Raw genomic sequence first — 21,084 nt, 5'->3', positions numbered from 1 at the left:
GTTGTATACACAGGGCTAACCCGCCCCTCCCTAGAGTGCAACGCCCAAAGATAATTTTGTTTTTTATCTCGGTGTTCCCTTCTTGCAGAAACAGTGGTTCACTTACAATTTAAACCTTCATTGGGTGTACAACAGTGTAGCATGTTTGAATGGCACGTTTATGTTAAATGCATGGAACAAATATTCAGTTTGTTGGTTGAAAGTAGCTGAATTTGACTTGGTATAATGCAGTAGCCCTGGTGTTCACATCCCAGCCATCAGGAACTGGTTTCGATCCCTGATGGACATGGACACAGGCTATCTGTAGGCATCCACGAGCAAGCAGCCGTACCCTGACTTGCACCTGAGTGTCCTCCGTCTTTATTCAATGTATCACTCTGTATAATGGTGATATGACCAAACGTTGTCTACCATCTGCTACCCAGAGCAACAACATGCGCGTGGCGGTGTGTGAGGTCCTGGGAGACATCCTAGTCCGGGTCCTGTGCGGCGACGCTCTGGACGATTCTGGCAAAGCGGACCGCGATCGTTTCTTCGACACGCTGCAGGAGCATCTGCACGACACGCATTCCCATGTGCGAGCGCGCGTGCTGCAGGTCTACACGCGCGTTGTCAACAGCAAGGTCAGTCCGCCCTGTCGTCACTGAAGGCCCCTGCCACGATATTGTTCTGGCTGTGTTGTTGAATGATGCTTGTGTTCTGCCAGGCGTTGCCGCTGTGCCGGTACAGTGAGGTGATGGGGCTGGCTGTGGGGAGGCTGATGGACAAGTCTATAAACGTAGTGAAGAGTGCCATCCAGCTGCTGGCCGCCTTCATCGCTCATAACCCCTATAGCTGCAAGGTAATTAAGACCCAGAATGGCATACGATGTGACGTTCCCTTTGCTGAGGTCCTTAGAGTTGAGTGTTGTGTTTCAGTTGAGCAGTGCCGATCTAAAGAACCCTCTGGAGAAGGAGGCGACCAAACTCAAAGAGCTGAAGGAGAAGGTGGAAGGCAAAGCACCCGGTAAACAAACCCTCTAATGCCTCAAAAGCAACTCTTTAACTTGTCTTATACATCTCTCTTCTTATCCATCATGCCCCATGATGATACTATGGCAAATGTGAGCACGTTGAACAAGGGGGCTGGGTTGTCCTTGTCCTGACTGGCTGGTAATCTTGGCCGTGTAGTGAAGGTTTACTGCTCGGCTGTAAGGGCCGGCCTACAGTGACAGGCTCCTCCCACTATGATCCCACTTTCAAAGATATGCTTAGTCGGGTAATGATGTGGAGGATGCCAACAGCGTGCGTATTTATGTGTACGTCAGGCGAGGCGTTTACCCAGCCCTCTGTGTAGTTCACGTGCCGTGAGCTTCTTCTTTGGTAATCTGAGGGCGAGCTCTGAATTTAGAGCAAGGTTGACATAGGGCTCGATTTTTTTTATTTAATGTTTTAGAGAAAGGGCAGAACAGCTGAATCTGTATATTATTTTAGATTGGATCATTTTGCTGTTGACCATTTTGTGTATTTTTTTTAGGCGAAATTGCAAAGTTCTCTGTTGCAAAGGTTTTTTTTTGGATAGACATGCTGAATAGATACAGCATGTTTTCCAAAAATTTGCAAATAATCGTGATTTTGATTTTTCCCATTATCGGCAGCCCTAGGTTGACTTGGTTGTTGCGATTTTATTAATTTAAGTTATTAACTATTATCATATGTCCAACTGTCTTGAGTGCACTGCGTTTCATGCTTTCTTGCATATTCCAAAAAGTCTCCATAAATGTTGGCTCTATCACTAGAACCCGTCCATATGACTTGTGAATGTGAATCCTGAGACCTCATCAAATTCAAACGACGGCCTTTGAAAACAGACGATTTCTAAAGTTTAGTTTTACCTGATGTTTATGAAAAAATGCAGCTGTGAGGGCCATTCCTGCCTAAAGTGTGGATTAAAAAATGATGGTTCCATCAAATTGTTAGGCTTTAAAAATGTTCTTGGTTGGGTCAAGCCTGTGCTCTGCATGTTGATGTTTATACCTTTCCTCGCTGCTGTTCCATGCCAGTGGCGGTCATAAGGGCGTCAGAGCTGTGGGACGCCATGGAGCCTGAGCTGCTGACCACTGCCACGGCTGTGCTGGAGCCCACCAGCGGAGAAGAAGAGGAAGATAATGACGAGGAGGTGGTGGAGGAAGAGATGGAGGAGGCACAAGATGACAGGGCAACAGCTGTGCAGATCGCACAGTTACTGCGTGTTAATAAATATAGGTGAGTTTTGTGTGATACAATTATGGCCCATTTAATTTTCCGAACAATTTTGACTGATTCTACATTTTGCCCAGTGATGATACCAAGGCGAATGCGAGCTCATTGAACCAGGGGGCTGGGTTGTCCTTGTCCTGACTGGCTGGTAATCTTGGCCGTGTAGTGAAGGTTTACTGCTCGGCTGTAAGGGCCGGCCTACAGTGACAGGCTCCTCCCACTATGATCCCACTTTCAAAGATATGCTTAGTCGGGTAATGATGTGGAGGATGCCAACAGCGTGTGTATTTGTGTGTACGTCAGGCGAGGCGTTTACCCAGTCCTCTATGGTTCAATGTGTCATGAGCTTTTCTTAAGTCTGAGGGTACACTGTGAACAAGAAATGCCACTGCCCAACCATACTTTGCCAGCCATGGAAAATAAGCGATCGGCCAAGCAACTGTTATTAATATGTAGTTGGACATTTTCACATGCCGAATGGTCAACTTTACCATGGGCTGGTGGCAGGTGTGATTAGGGTTATGTTGCATCATCTCAAGCTTATACTTGAACCATGACTTAGCTATATTGTCCCGAACCTCATTATTGAACCTCTGAGATCCCATGTGAATACATTACACTATTATTTACCTCTTCTATTTGATTTCTTCAGACATGCTGTGCGTCTGTGTATAAAAGCACATGGCAGGTTCCCCCAGTCTGAGATGTTCTCTGCACTCGACAATCTCTCCCCCGAGACGGTCATGGAGGCTCTGGCTCTGCTCTTCAAAGGTAAATGCTGCTCTCAAATATGCTGGTGTGTTAGTAAGAGTTGGTGCTTTCTGCTATGAACAGCTATGCAGACATGAACATTCCATTGCTACTTCCCGGTGAGAGAAGTCATTTTGGAATGTGTTAGAATGAGAAGCTAACTTAAATGCACATCCTCTTCTCTCATAAAAAATATTACTAATAACTTGGTCTAACAGCTCAACGGTTCTTGAGTGCTTTATAATGGATGCTAACGAGGAAAAATGGAACATCAGGAGTAAAAACGATTTGTCGGTTGGTTATTTTACTCCACTTGATCAGTACGGGCAGCCGCCGTACCCAGTCCACTAGCAGTCGGGCACTATTGAAAACCTACCGCACTTCCTTTTCAATATAATTTCCCAGTAAAGTGTAGTGATCTGACAGAGGAAAGACAAGTCAGCTGTTAAGTGGATGCAGACTATATATTAGGATGAGCTGAGACAATCTTAGTATTCATATTATTTAGTATATGAGGGTTTCAGAAAGATATTCTTAAGCTTGAAGGGCATATAAATATTGTGTCCAATGATGTTTTCATCTGACTATCAATATCTTCCACCAGGGCCTGATGAAGACTCCCGCGAGCTGAGTCAGAACCTGCCCCCAACCCCTCAGAAGGAGGTGGAGGGAGAGGACTCTGAGCTCAAGAAACAGGAGATGTTGGTGCAGTACCTCAAAGATACACAAAGCTTTGCCCTGCAGGTGGAGAGGGCCATCGCTGTCATCAACACCATGCTCTACTGCAAAACCACCTCGGGTACGGAGGGACTGTTATGGGTGGTGTCACGTTAAAATTGTACCGGGGGCGAAAATTATACCGGCCTACGTCATCAGTTGTTAACATCTTGACAATCTGTCTGGCAACAGACGACGCGATCGTCTGTTGCCGGGCAGGTTGCAAAAAACATTCGGCTCATGTTTCCAAAAGACAAAATAACATAATACAGATAACGGATCGCTAGATAACACTTGTTTTTACTTTATATTTGTATTGTATTTAATTGTTTAATCGAATAGCAACAGACGACGCGATCGTCTGTTGCCGGGAAACGGGCGATCGCGTCAAATGACGCGTTCAAGAACCTTCCTACGTCATTTGACGCGATCGCCCGTTTCCCGGCAACAGACGGTCGCGTCGTCTGTTGCTATTCGATTAAACAATTAAATACAATACAAATATAAAGTAAAAACAAGTGTTATCTAGCGATCCGTTATCTGTATTATGTTATTTCGTCTTTTGGAAACATGAGCCGAATGTTTTTTGCAACCTGCCCGGCAACAGACGATCATGTCGTCTGTTGCCAGACAGGTTGTCAAGATGTAAACAACTGATGACGTAGGCCGGTACAATTTTCGCCCCCGGTACAATTTTAACGTGACACCGGCATTAATGAGATCATGGGGAACTTTACATGCTGTTTATTTGAAATGAGGATTGCCTAAAAATGTAAATGTGTCCATATGTGTATTGATCATTCCAGAAAAAACTTGTATTCTTATACTGACCTTGTGGATGTGTTTCAGTGGTCCAGGAGGCGGTGCAGTTCTGCGTGACAGTGTGTGAGTTCAGCGTGGCCAACTCACTGTCCGGGGTGAGGAGGATGCTGCCCCTGGTCTGGTCCACCGACCCCACCATCAAGGACGCCGTGGTGCAGGCCTACAGACGCCTCTACCTCAACCCCCAGGGAGACTCCACCAGGTAGGGAGCCCACACTGGGGTCACTGGATGGCTTACTAGTCATAGTCCTTCATGACCGGCCATGTCATTTTTACTGAAACAGGTTTTTTCTGAAATCAAACGTGACAACATACATTTAGAGTTTGATGGTTGCATTTGATGGTTGCAGCGGGGGGGAAGGGGGGGGTTCCCCCCCCTCCCGCGGTGCGGAGCTTTTGAAAATTTGAGGTAGAAATGGATCATTCTGAGGCTTGTGAAGGACCAGTATGTTGACTCGTATAGTAAGGCCAAATTACTCAAAATGGCTAAGTTACCATAGATGCAGAACATTACATACAGTAATGTATATAGAAAAAAAAACGCGTACTTCGGGAACCTGCTGGAAGAACACTTTCTTTATTATTTAAATTAGTATTTTAAAACACTGTAAACTAAGTCACCAAACGCTATATTTTCTTTCTTCTCAGACACTCTCAGATTCACTGAACTGATAATTTGGTTCAGGAGAAGAGATAAAAGCCCGCCTACACTGTAAACTGATTGGTTGACTTACCGATCCAGGCCAATCAGGAGGCGCCTGAGGCTCACGTGCACACTGCCTCATGCACAGTTTCTAGATCCCTCTCTGTTGTGCTGCGCGCTCGCTACACAGATGCGAACGCGGTTAGGAGCACGTCTGTCTCCTGTGCGCGGTCTTGCTCGCTCGCTCTCCATTCCGGGAGATTTTAAGTAATTTAACATTTTCGACAAGGAGGCGCTGGGTTGAAACAAGGAGGCGCAGCGCCCCTCTTTCCCGGTTTAGATTAACCCCTGGTATTATTATTATCATTTGTATTATTAAAATGCTTTGAGGTAAAAGCAAATACGTTATCTTTTTACTCCATTACTTTTTTGATTATGGATTACATATGTATTAGCAGTGATATTTCTTCATGAAATATGAATTTATGGCCATGCCCTTTTCCCTTCCAGAGCCAAGGCCCACACTCTGGTGGACAGCCTCTCTGAGCTGATGGTGGATGCTTCCCTTGGAACCATCCAATGTCTGGAGGAGATAGTAAGTGTTCTTCTTCATTACCCTAATCAAACCCTCTTTGCAAAGCTACAGTTTATAATCTGAATCCACCTGACAATATCATGCACTTGTGGATATACAGGTCTACAACAGGATATCACAAGGGATATTTGAATGTACAAGGGAATATTTAAATGAAGCACTACTTGGTCATCAGCCTTATTTTCTTATTCTTTGAGGAATGACCTGTATTGAGATAACAGAAGAGGGATAATTATAAAGTTTGTCAAGTATGGTCCAATTAGGTAAATCTTGCTGTACGATTTAAGAGATTTGTTTCCTTCCTCCAATCCATGTTGTTAACTATTGAACGCTACTCTTTTGATGTTTTGTTTGTGGTGATCCCTAACCAGTAGCTCATCTCCGTACTAGGTGCAGGAGTTCTTTGGCAGCAGCAGTAGCCTCCAGTCGACTGTGGTGCAGGTGCTGTGGGAGCGCTTCACTGGCAAACGGGAGACCTCGCCGCTCCACAGAAGGGCTGCAGTGATCCTGCTTGGCATGGCTGCACGGTACGGCCTTGTTGTCCTTTATCTGAGCACATTGCTTTTCAAGTTATACATGTCTTCTTTACATTTGCAATCAATACCACAATTTATTTATTTGCTTTTTAAAGGTCCAACGGCATGCTATTTTATGGAAGCTTTTATATAGGTGTTAGTGGGCCCCTAATACAGTGCTTGAAGACGTTCAAGAAATTCAGCCTTGGTGCAGAATTACAGCCACTACAAGCCAGTCCCACAATGAGCTTTCTACAAACGTGCCGTTTTTCAGAGGCGGGTCAAGGTGGAGGGTGGGGATGTGGCCCATCGCAGCTTGCGGCCACGGTACTATGCGCTCATGTTTACAATCGATGCATCGCAATGGCGAGGCGAACAAAGCTTTTGGGCGTGTTCTGTAATTATCAATTAATTAAACACTCCGGGGTGTTCCAGCGGATGTCCTGGAGCTCTATTTCTAAATCATATTATACAAAGACATCTATATCATATAATGTATATTATCATGGCCAAAAGCTGTATGCGCCTCCAGACGATATTATGAATCTCAAACGACTGCGTCGGGTTCTCCGACGTCTCTTGTTCTTCCACTTCAACATCAATCTGAAGTAGACTGAACCGCGACATGGAGGAGAAAGGGGTTGTTTCCTGCGATTGTCTCCCGCCGTATTCCGTGTTTGTCTCCGGCAGGAGACTCGTCTCGCAGTTCTCCTCGGTTGGGGTACTGAGACGTATGAAAAGCTGCCGGCAAGTTCGAGCTACACACGCCGGTCGTTGATTGGTCGACAGAATCATCAGGTCCGTGCGACAGGGGGTTAATACTTAATAACAAACAAATGCAGTACCTGCAAGGTATTTCTGTACAACGGCAAAAGCTTTGTTTATTGAAGAAAAGCCATAACTGACCATAACTGAAAAGCCATAACTGAGCTGGGCAATACCACACCCTGACTACTAGGCTGAACCGTGCTGGGTCCGTAACGTACCCGCCGGCGGAAAAGCGCCATTACTGACTAACTAAGCTGCATAGCATAGCAAGCGTGAGTGACGGGGGCCGCGGTTGTCGGGAAATTGGCAGCATGTTGGGTGTTAGCCATTTGTTATAAACTTTCCTATGCACGCGATGGTTGCATGCCGTGCGCCGATGTTAAGGCAGGATACTATGTTCCAATCCGTGTGTGCAGCGTTATGTTTTACAATCTGCACTCAAAATGATAGACATGTGGTGTTTTTTTGTGTGTGCATCTGTTTTAGGGAGTCAAAATATTTGTTAGTTGGTAGTGCAGTGGCATTGGTGCCTAGACCTCCAATTTATTGTACATATTGCAGTCATAAAATGACTGACTTGACGTATTAATGATGTGTGTAATGGGGGTTGGCCTTGCTTTTCAAAGCCTTGTTTCCACTGCAGGGTGCGGTTCGGCTCGCAAAGGTGCGGTACGGATTGCGTTTCCACCGCCAAAAGTGGGCGTGACCCGGACTGAGCCGTACTCGTTTTGCCCTAGTCTTCAGTACTCCTCCGTTGGGGTATTGAGACGCCTGAAAAGGGTGCCGGATAATTGATTGGTTGTTGATTGGTCGACAAAGTCACTTCCGGGCGATGTGGGGATAAGAACAAACAGTAGCCTTGAGGTATTATTCTTTACAATGAACATACGCGTAAAACGCTTGCTTGGGCGAACAAGGAGGTGGATAAGTTCCTCTGCATTCTACACTGTCTTGCTGCTATGATGTCACGATGTTTACGTAGCTGCCGCGGCGATCGACATCTGGCTACCATAAACGGTACTGTCGGCGGTGGAAACGCGACCTCGGAACTGAGCTGGGCTATACCGCCCCCTCCCTACCGGCTTGAGGCGAACCGAACCGCACCCTGCAGTGGAAACGCGGCATAAGTGAAACCTCATCCTCTGAGTATTGACGGGTGTTAGAAAATACCAGGAAGTTGATGAGCTGAAAAGTGTGGGGACCCTGTAGAACAGGGGTGCCCAACCTTTTTTGACCCAAGATCTACTTTTCAAGTAGCCAACCTCCCGAGATCTACCAGCAAACCTACCTTCAAGCGGGGGGGGGGGGGGGGGGGTAGAGAACAATTGTTGACGGGGGGGGGGGGGGGGGGGGGGAGGGCTTGTATCGTGAACCTACGGTCTTCAGTGGGGGCACCTTCTCAACGATAATCAATAATCTTCCTCCCACTCAGGGTGAAAATGGTAGGTCTTAGCTTGTTTCCCCTCAGCCATGCCAACGTTTAGGAGTGTGTAACTACTGTTGACGGCTAGGAGTGTGTAACTACTGTTGACGGCTTTCAACTGCTGTTAACAGCACATGCGCTACCGCGCGTATATGTCCCGCGCAAATTTAATTTTATTAAATAAAAAATAAAAATCTTTTTTCTTTTTTTTTTTCTTCACCCCTCGCGATCGACTTGGGATCTGTCGGCGATCTACTGGTAGACCGCGATCGACTGGTTGGGCACCCCTGCTGTAGAATGATTAATTCGGTATTTATACGCTTCTTTGAGGCCGAATAAGGGGATGTTTTGTGGCAATGAACCACCATGTTCTCCAATATAAAAACAATGTTCCTCTTGCTGGCTTCTCAATCTATTCAATCTATAAAATCTTTTTATAATAAAAAAAAAAGGATTGTGGAGCCCTATAATGCAGCAAAGGCCTATGTGAGCTTACTGTGCTGATTGACTACTTTGTAGGGGTGCAACGGATCACAAAACTCACGGTCCTGATCGGTCATGGTTTTTGAGTCACAGATCGGATCATTTTCGCATCAACAACAAAAAAGTTAACAAGACGAATGTGACTTAGCTTTCAATTGCTTTTTTGTTTTATTTTCAACATTCAACAGTGAATAACAGGCTGTACAAAATAAAGTGCACAAAAAAACACAGCAGACCTGGATTTATAACTTTGAATTATTTTCCAAAAAGATAGAGATGTCTGCATTGCCTGGGGAGAGTGTAGACCTTTTTGCAATCACTATGTCCCCAGCGCTGGAAAGGACTATGCCGGGAACTAAAGTGCCAGGCACAGCAAGGTAACATCTAGCCATCATGGCAACAGGAGGGTATTTGCACTCGTTGATCTTCCACCAATTCAGTCGATCACCATCAACTTGAATGCGACTTGCTGCTCGGTATAGTATGCCACTTTCTCTTCAATGGCATCTACAAACGGCTTCTTGCCTGTGTCCTCCTTGCCTTCAAAGGTCTCCCCGAAAAGCGCCTCCATGGCTGACTTATTTTGTGGAGATGTCCCTGTGCCTCCTCCCGTCAGCTCTGTGGCTTGACCCTGCAAGAAACAATTATTTTATTATTTATGTTAAATCTTTTTTTTTTTTCAGTTTTCACAGAACTATTATTGCAGCAATAACATAATAATTCAATTATTAATTTAAAATAAAAGACGTACAATTCTTATAGCAAAAGACCTAAGACTGGAATGTAGTTATATTTAAGTGGCCTAACTCACTCATATTTTTAAATAGTTTTTACCTCTTCATGTTCTTCAGTGCCCAGCCTGCCCACAATCTCAGTGGTGGGATTGCTGTATGTTCTCTGACGCAGGGCAGGATCTAGGTGACACAGGGACTTGAATCTTGGGTCCAGTGCAGTCGATCTATGTACCGTATATTCCGCACTAGAAGGCGCACTAGAGTATAAGCCGCAGCAGCTAAATTGAATGATGTCTACATATATAAGCCGCACTGGATTATAAGCCGCAGGTGTTTTAATGTTTAATTACCATTAAGGCTGACCCGAATGCCATTTTTCAGGCTTTTAATACACATTTTTTCCGAGCGAATATTCGAATACTCGTTCCAGAAAAAACACCATCAAAAACAACATTAATAATCCCTATATACTCCCTGGAACCGATTTTGACAGTATCTGCATATTTTGTTGGAAGATTTAATAGCGTTTGAACGTTAATTAGTATGTCTAAGTAGGTGGAAGTTCCTTAGTTTTTCCCCGTGAAAGCGAACAGCTGTTGTTCCGTTCCAAATCAGCTGTCCTCTGCCATCTCAGTCCTTACGGGAGCTTTTCAATTCATCCTGGAACGTGCATCTTTTCAGGGAATTTGTACAATAAATCCATAACAAATACCGAATATTGATTGTCTTATGTGTCCACATTAGGGATGCAAACAATTAATCGATTATCGATTAATTGTCGATAAGAGATTACTCGATTAAAATAAATTACTTGCAATTAATCGCGTTTTTAACCCGTAATTCCCCACCCATCCACGTGAGGGCGCGCTTGACGCCAGACGTACTTGACGCACACGCGGGAACACAAGCGGGAACACAAGCGAAGCAGGACAAGACAAACTAAAAGCGGGACCTGAATACTAATACTTGACAACTATATAGTATGCATTTTGTAGTACGCCAAAAATATAGTGCGTCCGAATGCTCAGTACGCATTGTGTAGTACGGAAGACTTTTCCGAATGCGTACTACCGCCAAAGTAAACCACGGAGTTCAATACGCTATCCCACAATGCAACCGGAGTCTTGTAACGAACGAAGAAGAGATGGCTGACCCGACACCACCAGAAAGACGTTGTAGAAAGCGGCGAAAAAAAGAGACATTTAAAAGAGTAAAATAGTAAAGTAAGTAATTAAGTAAAAAGAGACATTTTTAATTTAATAGCAACGATGACAAGACGGAAAACGGGTAACTTATCAAGGTAATTTTGCCGGCATCTGAGGGGAGATACGTCATCTCCAAACATCCGGTGGAGTTTCGGCGATGTTCGGAAGTGTTCGGAGGCGTTCTACGCATAGCTGTAGACCGTACTACACTGTCAAGTGTAGTACCGTTAAGTAGTAGACACTGAACAGAAATAGTATGTACCAAGTATTCGGATTCAGCGATGAAGAGGGCAAAACGGAGTGCAGTATGGAGCCACTTTAAGTTGGTTAATGACGACAAAGACGCCAAATGCACAATATGTGGAAGTATTTTAAAGTACAACAACTAAACGACTTTGTTGAATTACCACCTAAATGTGTTGCATTCAGAAGGAAATTCAGCTTCTCAGAAGAATTGCCGCTTATCAATTAATCGATCATCGATCGATAAGATGAAACAACTATCGATTAATGAATTACTCGATAATTTGCATCCCTAGTCCACATTATATCCATTTTATTACACAGGTCTTTTCAACGTTCTGTTCACTTGCATGGGCACTTCACAACTTCCGGCGGTCAATTATTTTTTGATAATTCATTGGCAACGGATGAATAATGACCGCTGTCAAGGTAAACAAAAGGACTTTTTGCCTTTGGTATCACTCCGAACGTAGTCCGGTAACTTGTCATTGTAATAAGCGGGATATGTATCAAACCAAGCGCTGTCGGTTGCTAACGTAGCAACGACGTCAACGTCTTGGGCGGACTATTTCTCTGCAGATCAACACTATGAATGCTGGTAACAAATGCATTGTAAATAAATTGTTTCGTTTTGGGAAGTAGCCGTGTAATAAGCGGGATAATGTATAGAACTTCGCCGGTTATTATCGAAAAATAAGCCCCTTCATGGCGAAGCAAGACGCCTCCGCTGCGCGTCGGTGTCCTGTTCGCCCTGTCGGGGCTTATTTTCTCGATAATGACCGGCGTTCTATACATTATCCCTTACATATTGTCCGGGTATTCCCAAGATGCTCACGCTCTGCAGCAAGCCAGTCACAGTTGATTGGCGCGGCGCTGTACAGCGAACGTGAACAAACAACTAAGCTAAGGTTAGCATTTCGCTATGTATTACTTTTCCTCCCGAGATCCCACTAATGTTGTTATAAAGTAAAGGGAAACAAGATATCTATTCTTCCTCCTCCTATCTCGCTTCTCTGCTTGGTGTCGCTGACGCTTATAGTTTGCCTCCCTTGCTCTGGTAACGTCACGTACGTGGAAAAAAAACAACGAAGCTCCGAATACTGATTTAAGCTTCGAATACTTGTTGTTGTTGTTGATCTGCCTGCTGCTCAAGATAGCGCTCCAACATGTCATACGTGGAGTTCCACCTTGTTGGGACATCCTGTATTAGCTTAGTGGGTAGGCAGCTGTAGCATTTCCTGCTTTGTTTCAAGCACCTGAGCTGCTGTTGTGCTGTGGTGGAAAAATGAAACCACCTTTTCAGATCCTCCCAAGCAGTCTGTCCATCTTGTGTACTGTTATTCCCCTTTGGGATGCTAAATGAATCACGTGGGCAAAGCACCCTGTCTGTGGCCCCAGTCCAGCTTCCTTCACTGCACTTACCTGGTTTTTGGCATTATCTGCAAGGCCGCCTTAATGCAGAGGCTTACCTGGGCTGAAGCCCCAGGGCCTACGACGATCAGGGGGCCTACCATGAGCTGCAGTAATAAAAAAAATAGTACTGGCTCATGATAGGCCCCCCGATCGGTGTAGGCCCCAGACAATGTGATTTTTTTTTGTTTGGGGTTACAAAGATCAGAGGCCTATCATGAGGCAAGAAAAAAGGGCCAATTGACGCCACAGTCGTCTATGATGTCGACTCGCGTGGCTGGCCATGCTCGGGTGTTGCCGTGTTCGTAGGCCATTCTGGTGCCACAGTGCCAACACACCGTGGCCGTTTTGTCCACCAACCCCGTTTTCATAATAGTGCACAGGGAAGCCAAAGGGCTCCCATACAGCTGATTTAAATGATGCAGGAGGCTTCTCCAACTCCTGCGCTCCGCCGCTCGCCATGCTGCCACGCTAAATGTTCAGTAGCCTAATTAAGCATGTGCCAATCACGTGAACGCAGATATTATTTTGGCAGATGATCCGCGGATAACGTGCATCCCGCCCCGTGAGGGTTGATCCGTTCGGATCACTACTACTTTCCCTGCCGTTAGTCTGCAAAGTGCAGCAGAGGATGGCTCTAACGATATCCAGTCCACAGCAAACGTGTGTATCCACCTGCCTACCCCGCCCCCCCATAGAGATAGATCGAGGATTTTCAAGGCAAGAGGGTGACAGTGAATCTAATGCTTTAAACTATGTAATCCCCAGTGGGAAGGTACGCAACAGTTGGCGATGTGTTCCTAGCTAATCTGAGGGTGACACATTCTTCTCATCAATACGTGCTATTTCTGTGAACATTGATTAGAACATTAATTGCCTAAGGGATGTGGGCTTGTTGGTTATGAGTCAAGTTAAGAAAATGGTACATGCTCAGTACCCCTAAATAAAAATGCATACACAGTTAAGCATGTCGTCGAACCATAAGCATTATACCAAGGCTCCCCCAAGTCACGACCACAAAACACCTGGCTGGTTGCCAGCGTGATGCGCTGAATGTAGCTTACTACTATATTTCTCCTCAATCTACCTCTAAGGATTTGTGAAGGGAAGAGCGAGCTAGAGGGTGAAGAGTCTCTCTGCAGTCCACCCACGCTGCCTCTCTTCAGCCAGCCCGGAGCATTCAAAACATATTGAATCCTGCATACTTCTGCAAACCCTGCCTCCCACGTACATTATGTGGACAGCAGGCAGGCCTGGCCTCTGAGGTTAGCTAGTTAAGCAGGAGGGCCAATGTGCAGAGAAATGACTTGGTAGCCTGCGGTCCGTCTGGTCATGTTGCCTCTAGGAAAGCGTCAAGACGGTTCTTCCAGTTTCTAATATCTTCATTGATTAGGGACCCAGGTGCAGAATAGAGGAAACTGACCAGCCGTTTCCTCATCTTGTAACTTGTGCTGTGTAGTTGGCCATGTACAGCCAAAATTGTTTATTTATCAAGAAGTCTCGCGTTCGTAAACTGTAAATTGCATCTACATGACATTTAAAGACTTTGCCCTCAGCCCACATTGTAGCAGCGATCTGGTATATGGGAAGGGAAGAGCGAGCTAGACGGTAAAGAGTCGAATAATATATAATTATGAATAAACTTTATTTTTGACTCTCGAAATCCATTTAATAGGGTACTATTTATTTTAGGTATTCATCCAATTTACCCCCTAAATCGCAACAATATTCGGATTGTATGTGTTAAAGCACATAGTCAATCATCCTATTTCAAACAGCTTTTTTTTTAAATTTGCAGTTCACCCAGTGAACTGCAAATACAAGAATACTATTAAAGTATAGCTACATAAATAACCGAAGATTGCAGTTGGAGGATGCTTGCAGGTAGGCAAAAACCCTCAACTAGTTTGGTGCTTTAGTCAAACATCCTATTAGCGCTTCTTAATAGGCTATATAGCTTAAATAATGACATAATCAGGCCGTATAGAATGCAACATGTTTAATAGCCTAACTTTCAAATAGATGGGAAAAAACTTGAACGTCTAACATGAATGTCGCAATAACGAGGCATAGTGTTACGAGTAGCGTATGTGTCTGCGCGAGAATGGCAGTGTGTGTGAGTGACGTCAGGTGGTGGACGAGCCAGGAGAGCGAGCGGTAGCGTGTGTGTGTGGCTAGTGAAGAAACAAACGAGTCCGGTAGAATAAAGTACCTATCCTGTCAATAATTGGTGGCCGCTTCATTCCGAACTATAAGCAAACCAACTGGCGGTCAAATCACACAAAACAATAGAGACGGGGATCACACAGGCTATTTTTTTCGCGCTTGGCCACTCTGGGTAAATGTTGTTCATATCACATATGAGGACTTCGACGGCTGTGGAGAAATGCAATCCTCTGTAACCACGGAGTGCTGTCATCTCAGAGAGGGCATCTCGTTGCAGACTTACGGCATCGATAGGAGGGGGCGGTGTCAGCAGACTATTATTTAGACAAATTCTTAGCAAATTTCAATCTGACAATTTGACCTGAGGGTTAGAAAGGGTGTATCGAGCTTCTGCCTTCTCACACCGCGAGACAGGTTCATGGCTTTGATGGTCGCGATTTCTGTTTCGATACGCATATCGTTACAGCCCTAATTTGCATGCATAGTATACTACACTTTCCATTGAACAATTATCCCCGTTACCCATAAATTGACCCATTTTATAATGTACAAATGCTCACACACTAGCTGATTTAAGACACGCGTGCAAGTCCTGATATTCTCCGGCTATTCTCCTGATGGGCCCTTTGTGTGAACAACATATCCTGACATTTGTGCCCTGCTTTTAGGAGTCATTTGTGGTGAACGCTAAAAGATGGGTCTTATCATAACCCTAAAAGTATCCATCATACAATAAATTACAATAATTGAGTTCACATACACGTGTATAGAATTTTTTTATTATTACTGACAATCAGCTGAACATTATAGGCTCCCGTCCTTCCACTCCCTGTTATCGCAGTTAAACAGAGAAATCAACTACATTTGTCCACATTTGTACATTTGAAGTAATAGTTATATATGAAACGAAGCAAATAAATACGCTCTTTCTCCGGTAACGCAGTCGTTGACGACGCCTTACTACTTCGTCGTTTCTTCTATTTGTCTCTAATTCATGCTCCAATCTTTCATTGATCGATGCTTCCGATTTTGTGGAAAAACATTTAAGATAATCGCGATGAGTTCTGCCCGCCCTGCCGCCATTTTGTCTATGGTCAAATCGAGACAAACTACAGTGACAGCGGCCACACTTAAACCCGCCTCTTGCGAACCTAGACCCTACGTCATATCCCGCTCCTTGCAAGCCTACCCCCCCTAAACTCCCTGTTGATTCTACTGATGTCCAAACGACATCGATGTCCGCATATAAAGCATCAAGTGTGAATCACCCTCCGGGCCGAATCTGCTGATGTACAAATGCGGCAAAAATGTATGAAAGTGGCTTATAAGTAGAAAATTATTATGCTTTCGTCTTAATGTAAGGAAGAAATTATTATGCTTTCTTCATTATGTAAAGGGTGAACCACCCTTTTACGTTGTAACAATGCAACGTATAACATTGCAACGGAATCGCCACGGTCTATACTTTAAGGTTTACTTTGAAATTCGTCCCAGCCTTTATACCCAAGATACTATAGGGTCTATAGCATATAACCGCGTTTTCTGATGACAGTTTAATGCATTTTTCACAATTAACCAGCTATCGTTTTGAAGGCTGAAAAGACGAGAGTACTAAAGTGTGACGTCAGATTAACAAGGGGAAATCCTATGCCACACAAACCTTTTATAGGAAAGGAACGATTTTTTTGCAAATTGATTTGTGGGTTTGCTTTACCAATGATGCAAGTAATATTGAGAATAGATTGTCTTTATATAAAAAAAAAACTAAACTAACGTTTACGAACTTTTCCTTTTAATACCCCAGGGGAATACATGAACGCCTCGACATGTTTCGATTGGTAGTGATTTTCACCTCTTGGATTTATTTTAATTTTGAAAGAAACAACGCATGGAAGCAATGGAGAACGCCATCTCTCGTTTGGTTATTTTGGAACTGAAAATCCGATTGCCAGGAAAACGGGACGTTTTCACTTTAGTACTCTATTTGAGTGGAACAACTTAGCAGGTGTCCATATATATGGGGTTAGCCTAATTGAACTAGTTTAAAAAGAGAAAACATTTTGACTAAAAGTAATGACTAAAAGTTGACTCAAATGTAAGGACTTTTCGTAGACTAAAACTAGACCAGAACTACAAAGGAAAACGATGACTAAAATGTGACTAAATCTAATAAGCATTTTCGTCAAAAGACTAAGACTAAATCTAAAATAGCTGACAAAATTAACACTGCTTTGCATCCACCACACCGTAGAAGGGTGTGGAGGTTTATAATCTAACTGAATGGGTCAATTTTTTTTTTTTTTTAAACCAATCAGATAAACAACTAGCCTGGCTATTGCCAGACCAAGCTCAATTGTAGATTGCATGTTTGTCTGGGGAAGCTGCGGTCATTTTCTTCAGGGCCGGGCTACCCAGTCTAGGAGACCATATACAATATTCCATCCCTGTCTAGCCTATAATAATCTTTATCCCAATCAATTGACTCTTTGTGGCTTCAACAGGGCTGAGAGGGAGGTGGTGCTTAGTAATGTGGAAACCTTCTGCAACGTGGCTCTGGGGGAGAAGGTGGCAGAGGACTTCCTGCTGGCCAGAGACGTGGTCATCACTATCAGCAGCATCACAGATCACGTCAGGGTAAGCCCAATTATCAGTTAAATGGTCTGTTTAGTCTGCGATTTAGGAATCACCAGTGATTGAATGCATAACTAGTTTTATTTCTACCAAAACCTTTTTTATAGCAATCAAAGAACGCCCCATTCAGACTGCCCCACGACCACCAGCTGTTCACCTGCCTAACAAAGGCTATCGCAGAAGGTAAATCCTTTTCCTTCTGAAAAACTAGACTGCTTTGAGAGTCAAAGATCCCAGATGCTAACCCAGCTGACGAATGATGCATTCATTGACTCCTGCTCCACTTCCCCTCCCAAGGTGTGGTGAAGGAGGACCCTCACTGGCAGAGCTTCATGGAGCAGGCTGTTCGTCTTCTGTACTTCCTGGCCGAGTGCCCCGACCAGCTCTGCTCGCTGCTAATGCAGAAGAGCACCCTGCTCTTATTGGACCAGGTCACCAGAACAGCAGAAGCCTCCAAGGAGACTGTCCAATCCCAAGGCGACTCGCAGGACTCTCAGGATTCTGCTGAACAAGGTCTGCAAATGGGCTCAGACTGACGTATATTGTTGTCAAGTTATGATGTTGAGTCTGAGATTTGCACATCCAAACTAGTTGGTGTGTATCAAAGTATGTAGATTTATCAATTGAAAAGAAAAAAAGCACTCTGCAGTGTCCAATGCGACAGTGGTCAGTACATCTAAACTTGATTATTATAACCAGTTTATTATAAATTCTTTACATTGTTTATTCAAGGCTCGACTGAAACCTAAAACAGCAAGTTTCTATGCACCGTACAAATCCAGTCCTAATGAAAGCACTAAAATGAATTCCGCGAGATGCCTGTTACTGTGTGTTCACACCAAACGCGACGGGGCGACAGGATCCCATACAAAGTGAACGTATAGACGCGTTTCGGAGAGAAAACGGGCGACAAGTCTTGATTTGTCGCGCCACACTTTTGCCGTGCACAGGCGAGCGCGTTCACGAGAATTTGTCGCGCGAAAAATTCGCTCAAGTTCAAATATTTGAACTTTGACGCGAATTTCGCGTGATGACAGCCAATCAGCGTTCAACAGCGTGGCCACTGAGTCACGTGTGTAACGTAACAGCCAATCAGCGTTCAACCGTCAAACTCAGTGCAGTGCAGTCCGGGGTGAACTGTATAATATCACGGCCAAAAGCTCTGTGCGCCTCCGGATGGCCGTAGCGCGGGGAGCTCTCATAGGGATTGGGCTTCCCGGGGTTTGTTTACAGGCGTTGCCATGTTTCCGGTCTTGTGTGTTCCAACGGTTTATTAGGTAGGCCTATCTAATAAATCTCTGTCTATTCAATACGTTGTGGCGCGACAAATTCGACGAAACTTGCAGTGCAGTCCGGGGTGAACTGTATAATATCACGGCCAAAAGCTCTGTGCGCCTCCGGATGGCCGTAGCGCGGGGAGCTCTCATAGGGATTGGGCTTCCCGGGGTTTGTTTACAGGCGTTGCCATGTTTCCGGTCTTGTGTGTTCCAACGGTTTATTAGGTAGGCCTATCTAATAAATCTCTGTCTATTCAATACGTTGTGGCGCGACAAATTCGACGAAACTTGCACAGTAACAGATTATGATGTGTGGCGCGACAAAAAAAATCGCGTTTGGTGTGAACACACAGTTAGGGTGCACTCACACTAGGCCATCTGGCCATGGCCGTTGGCCGTTTTAACACCTAACCGTGCTCTACTGGCCCCATTGTTCTCTGGCCTGCATTCACACTAGGCCATCTGGCCATGGCCGTTGGCCGTCGCAACTGTGGCCTGGCCACGTTAGGCTCTTGTACATACGTCGTAACACGTCATCACGAAGCGTCCGCTGCATGGACCATAATAAAGTCTGCCGCCAGTCAGAGTTTTAACAATGGACAGCAAAACAGAACGCAGTACGCACTTTGCTGAGTCTGTTGCTTATTTGGATATATGTTTACCGTTTAATGGGAAAGAAGGCTCGTCGCCTTTATTATGTCCATGGTCGTCGCATGGACTATAAGTCATCCAGCTCAGGTTGCGTAGCCGTGCGTGTGGGCTCATCAGCATCTGTACCATGGTGGCCTGTACCGTAGCAGCACACCTCTCCCAAGTGGACAAGTTGGCCTGGCCTGGCCAGACTGGCAACACTCACACTGGCAGATTTGAGCACGGTTAGGTGTGAAAACGGCCATGGCCAGATGGCCTAGTGTGAGTGCACCCTTAGAAGCTGCTGCTTCTTCCTTGCAGTATTGGACAGCTTTTGCCGGTTCCCCGGTAGTAACTCCTGTATTCCTGTTTGCTGTGGCTGTAGTGAGCAGCGTGAGCCTGGCCCAGCTGCTGTCTCTGTGCGGCTGTGTGGCCTTCTGGCAGGTGTCCCATCTGGAGGGCAGTGTCAGTGCCGAGCTGCGGAGGAGGAGAAGAGAAACCGAGGAGAGGGAGGAGAAGGAAAAGAGGCCTTCGAAATCTAAGGTACACCTTGAAACTTTACGGCTTGTTCTTTTAGTTTGAGTGAAACGCCTCTCTGAATAGTAGTCATCATAGTCCTAGTCTAGGTGGTTCAGTATAGGTGTAATGAAGTCGGTACATGTAACTTCTTAAACAAACTTGTTGCACTTGGATATTTTTTGGTAACATTATGTTGGGTCCTCTCCACTGAGCAATGGTGCACCACCTGGTTTCTACTGTAGCCCAGCAAAGACCAACGGCTCTAGAGAGCCAAGTTACTTTTACATGTGACCTCTAGTTTCACAGTCCAACTTTATGCTCTTTATGAAGGAACCTCATCAGTACAGGCAACAGTAGCTTCTGCACCGCCGATAAGGGGTGGCAGGCATTCATTCAGTTCAAATCTGCCACATCACAGCAAGATCCCATTAAAGCCATCACACTGCACCTTTTCAGATCAGTCAGTTACTGTTTGACCAATCACAGAAACCCTTTAATAAAGTCTGCCAAACCGCCCAAGAAGCTGTCCTTAAACTGGGGAACGACCAATGTAGGTAATCCTGTTCCCACACGCTATCTCAACAGCAAGCAGCCAATGACAGTGCCGTAGAGGAGGAGCTTGGCTTGATGGGTGCCATGGCTGACGACACGGAGGCGGAGCTCATAAGAAAGATCTGCGAGACAGAATTACTGGCGGGTAAAAAATATATATAAAACACATTTTAATTGGCACATTGACAACCAGTGTACCGCATTCAATTTCAAAACCATTCCTGCTGATTTGACTACGTGGTCCGTTCTGCCTTGTTAAACCTGCTGTCCTCTCCTTGGTTCAGAGGAGAACATGCTGTTCTGCTTTCTCCCCCTGCTGGTGAAGGTGTGCAGCTCTCCTGGCCGCTACGCCCACCCCCAGCTCACCACCGCCGCCTGCCTTGCCCTCTCCCAGTTCATGATGATCAGGTACCAGCACTTCCTGTTCGGCCCGCTCCCCAAACGATCTGAAGAAGTACATATAATAAATATGCAATGTTTTGCTTTAATGGATTTATGAAACTAAATGTAACTTTAGTGTAGTTCTTATTTATAATACATACTGAGACTAATACTGAGAGCCAGTGAATAAGTGCTGAACATGGTAATTGGTCTTAGATACATAGTCAAAGTCATCTATGCCATTTGAATTTATTTTCCGAAATTCCCAATTTAGAGAGACATGGGGAATGTTCCTTGTCTCGTAACCTTTTTGTCTTGCGTTACTTAAAAAGTATCACAAAGTTGGCTTGGGTCGTAACCATGTATATACACGTCCCCCCCCC

The 21,084-nt window shown here is 44.9% G+C and overlaps 1 protein-coding gene and 1 non-coding gene across 2 annotated transcripts in view; both read left to right on the top strand.

Moving 5' to 3' along the window:
- Positions 1–21,084, top strand: part of ncapd2 (non-SMC condensin I complex, subunit D2) — a 31,877-nt gene that overhangs the window by 4,123 nt on the left and 6,670 nt on the right. The window contains exons 11-25 of the mRNA XM_056603146.1: positions 426–623; positions 707–841; positions 918–1,005; positions 2,042–2,243; positions 2,890–3,008; positions 3,592–3,786; positions 4,554–4,728; positions 5,680–5,764; positions 6,155–6,291; positions 17,213–17,345; positions 17,450–17,525; positions 17,640–17,855; positions 19,635–19,792; positions 20,354–20,465; positions 20,605–20,728. Of these exons, the coding sequence (XP_056459121.1) occupies positions 426–623; positions 707–841; positions 918–1,005; positions 2,042–2,243; positions 2,890–3,008; positions 3,592–3,786; positions 4,554–4,728; positions 5,680–5,764; positions 6,155–6,291; positions 17,213–17,345; positions 17,450–17,525; positions 17,640–17,855; positions 19,635–19,792; positions 20,354–20,465; positions 20,605–20,728 (2,153 nt within the window). The remainder of the gene's footprint in view (positions 1–425; positions 624–706; positions 842–917; positions 1,006–2,041; positions 2,244–2,889; positions 3,009–3,591; positions 3,787–4,553; positions 4,729–5,679; positions 5,765–6,154; positions 6,292–17,212; positions 17,346–17,449; positions 17,526–17,639; positions 17,856–19,634; positions 19,793–20,353; positions 20,466–20,604; positions 20,729–21,084) is intronic.
- On the top strand, positions 1,078–1,375 carry LOC130392665 (small nucleolar RNA U85). The gene has a single exon (XR_008897051.1). It is a non-coding gene; the product is annotated as a small nucleolar RNA U85 (small nucleolar RNA).

The sequence above is a fragment of the Gadus chalcogrammus genome, chromosome 11 (assembly GCF_026213295.1).
Source record: "Gadus chalcogrammus isolate NIFS_2021 chromosome 11, NIFS_Gcha_1.0, whole genome shotgun sequence".
NCBI lineage: Eukaryota > Metazoa > Chordata > Actinopteri > Gadiformes > Gadidae > Gadus > Gadus chalcogrammus.
The sequence above is the reverse complement of the archived record's forward strand: the minus strand, read 5'-3'. Positions and strand labels throughout refer to the sequence as shown.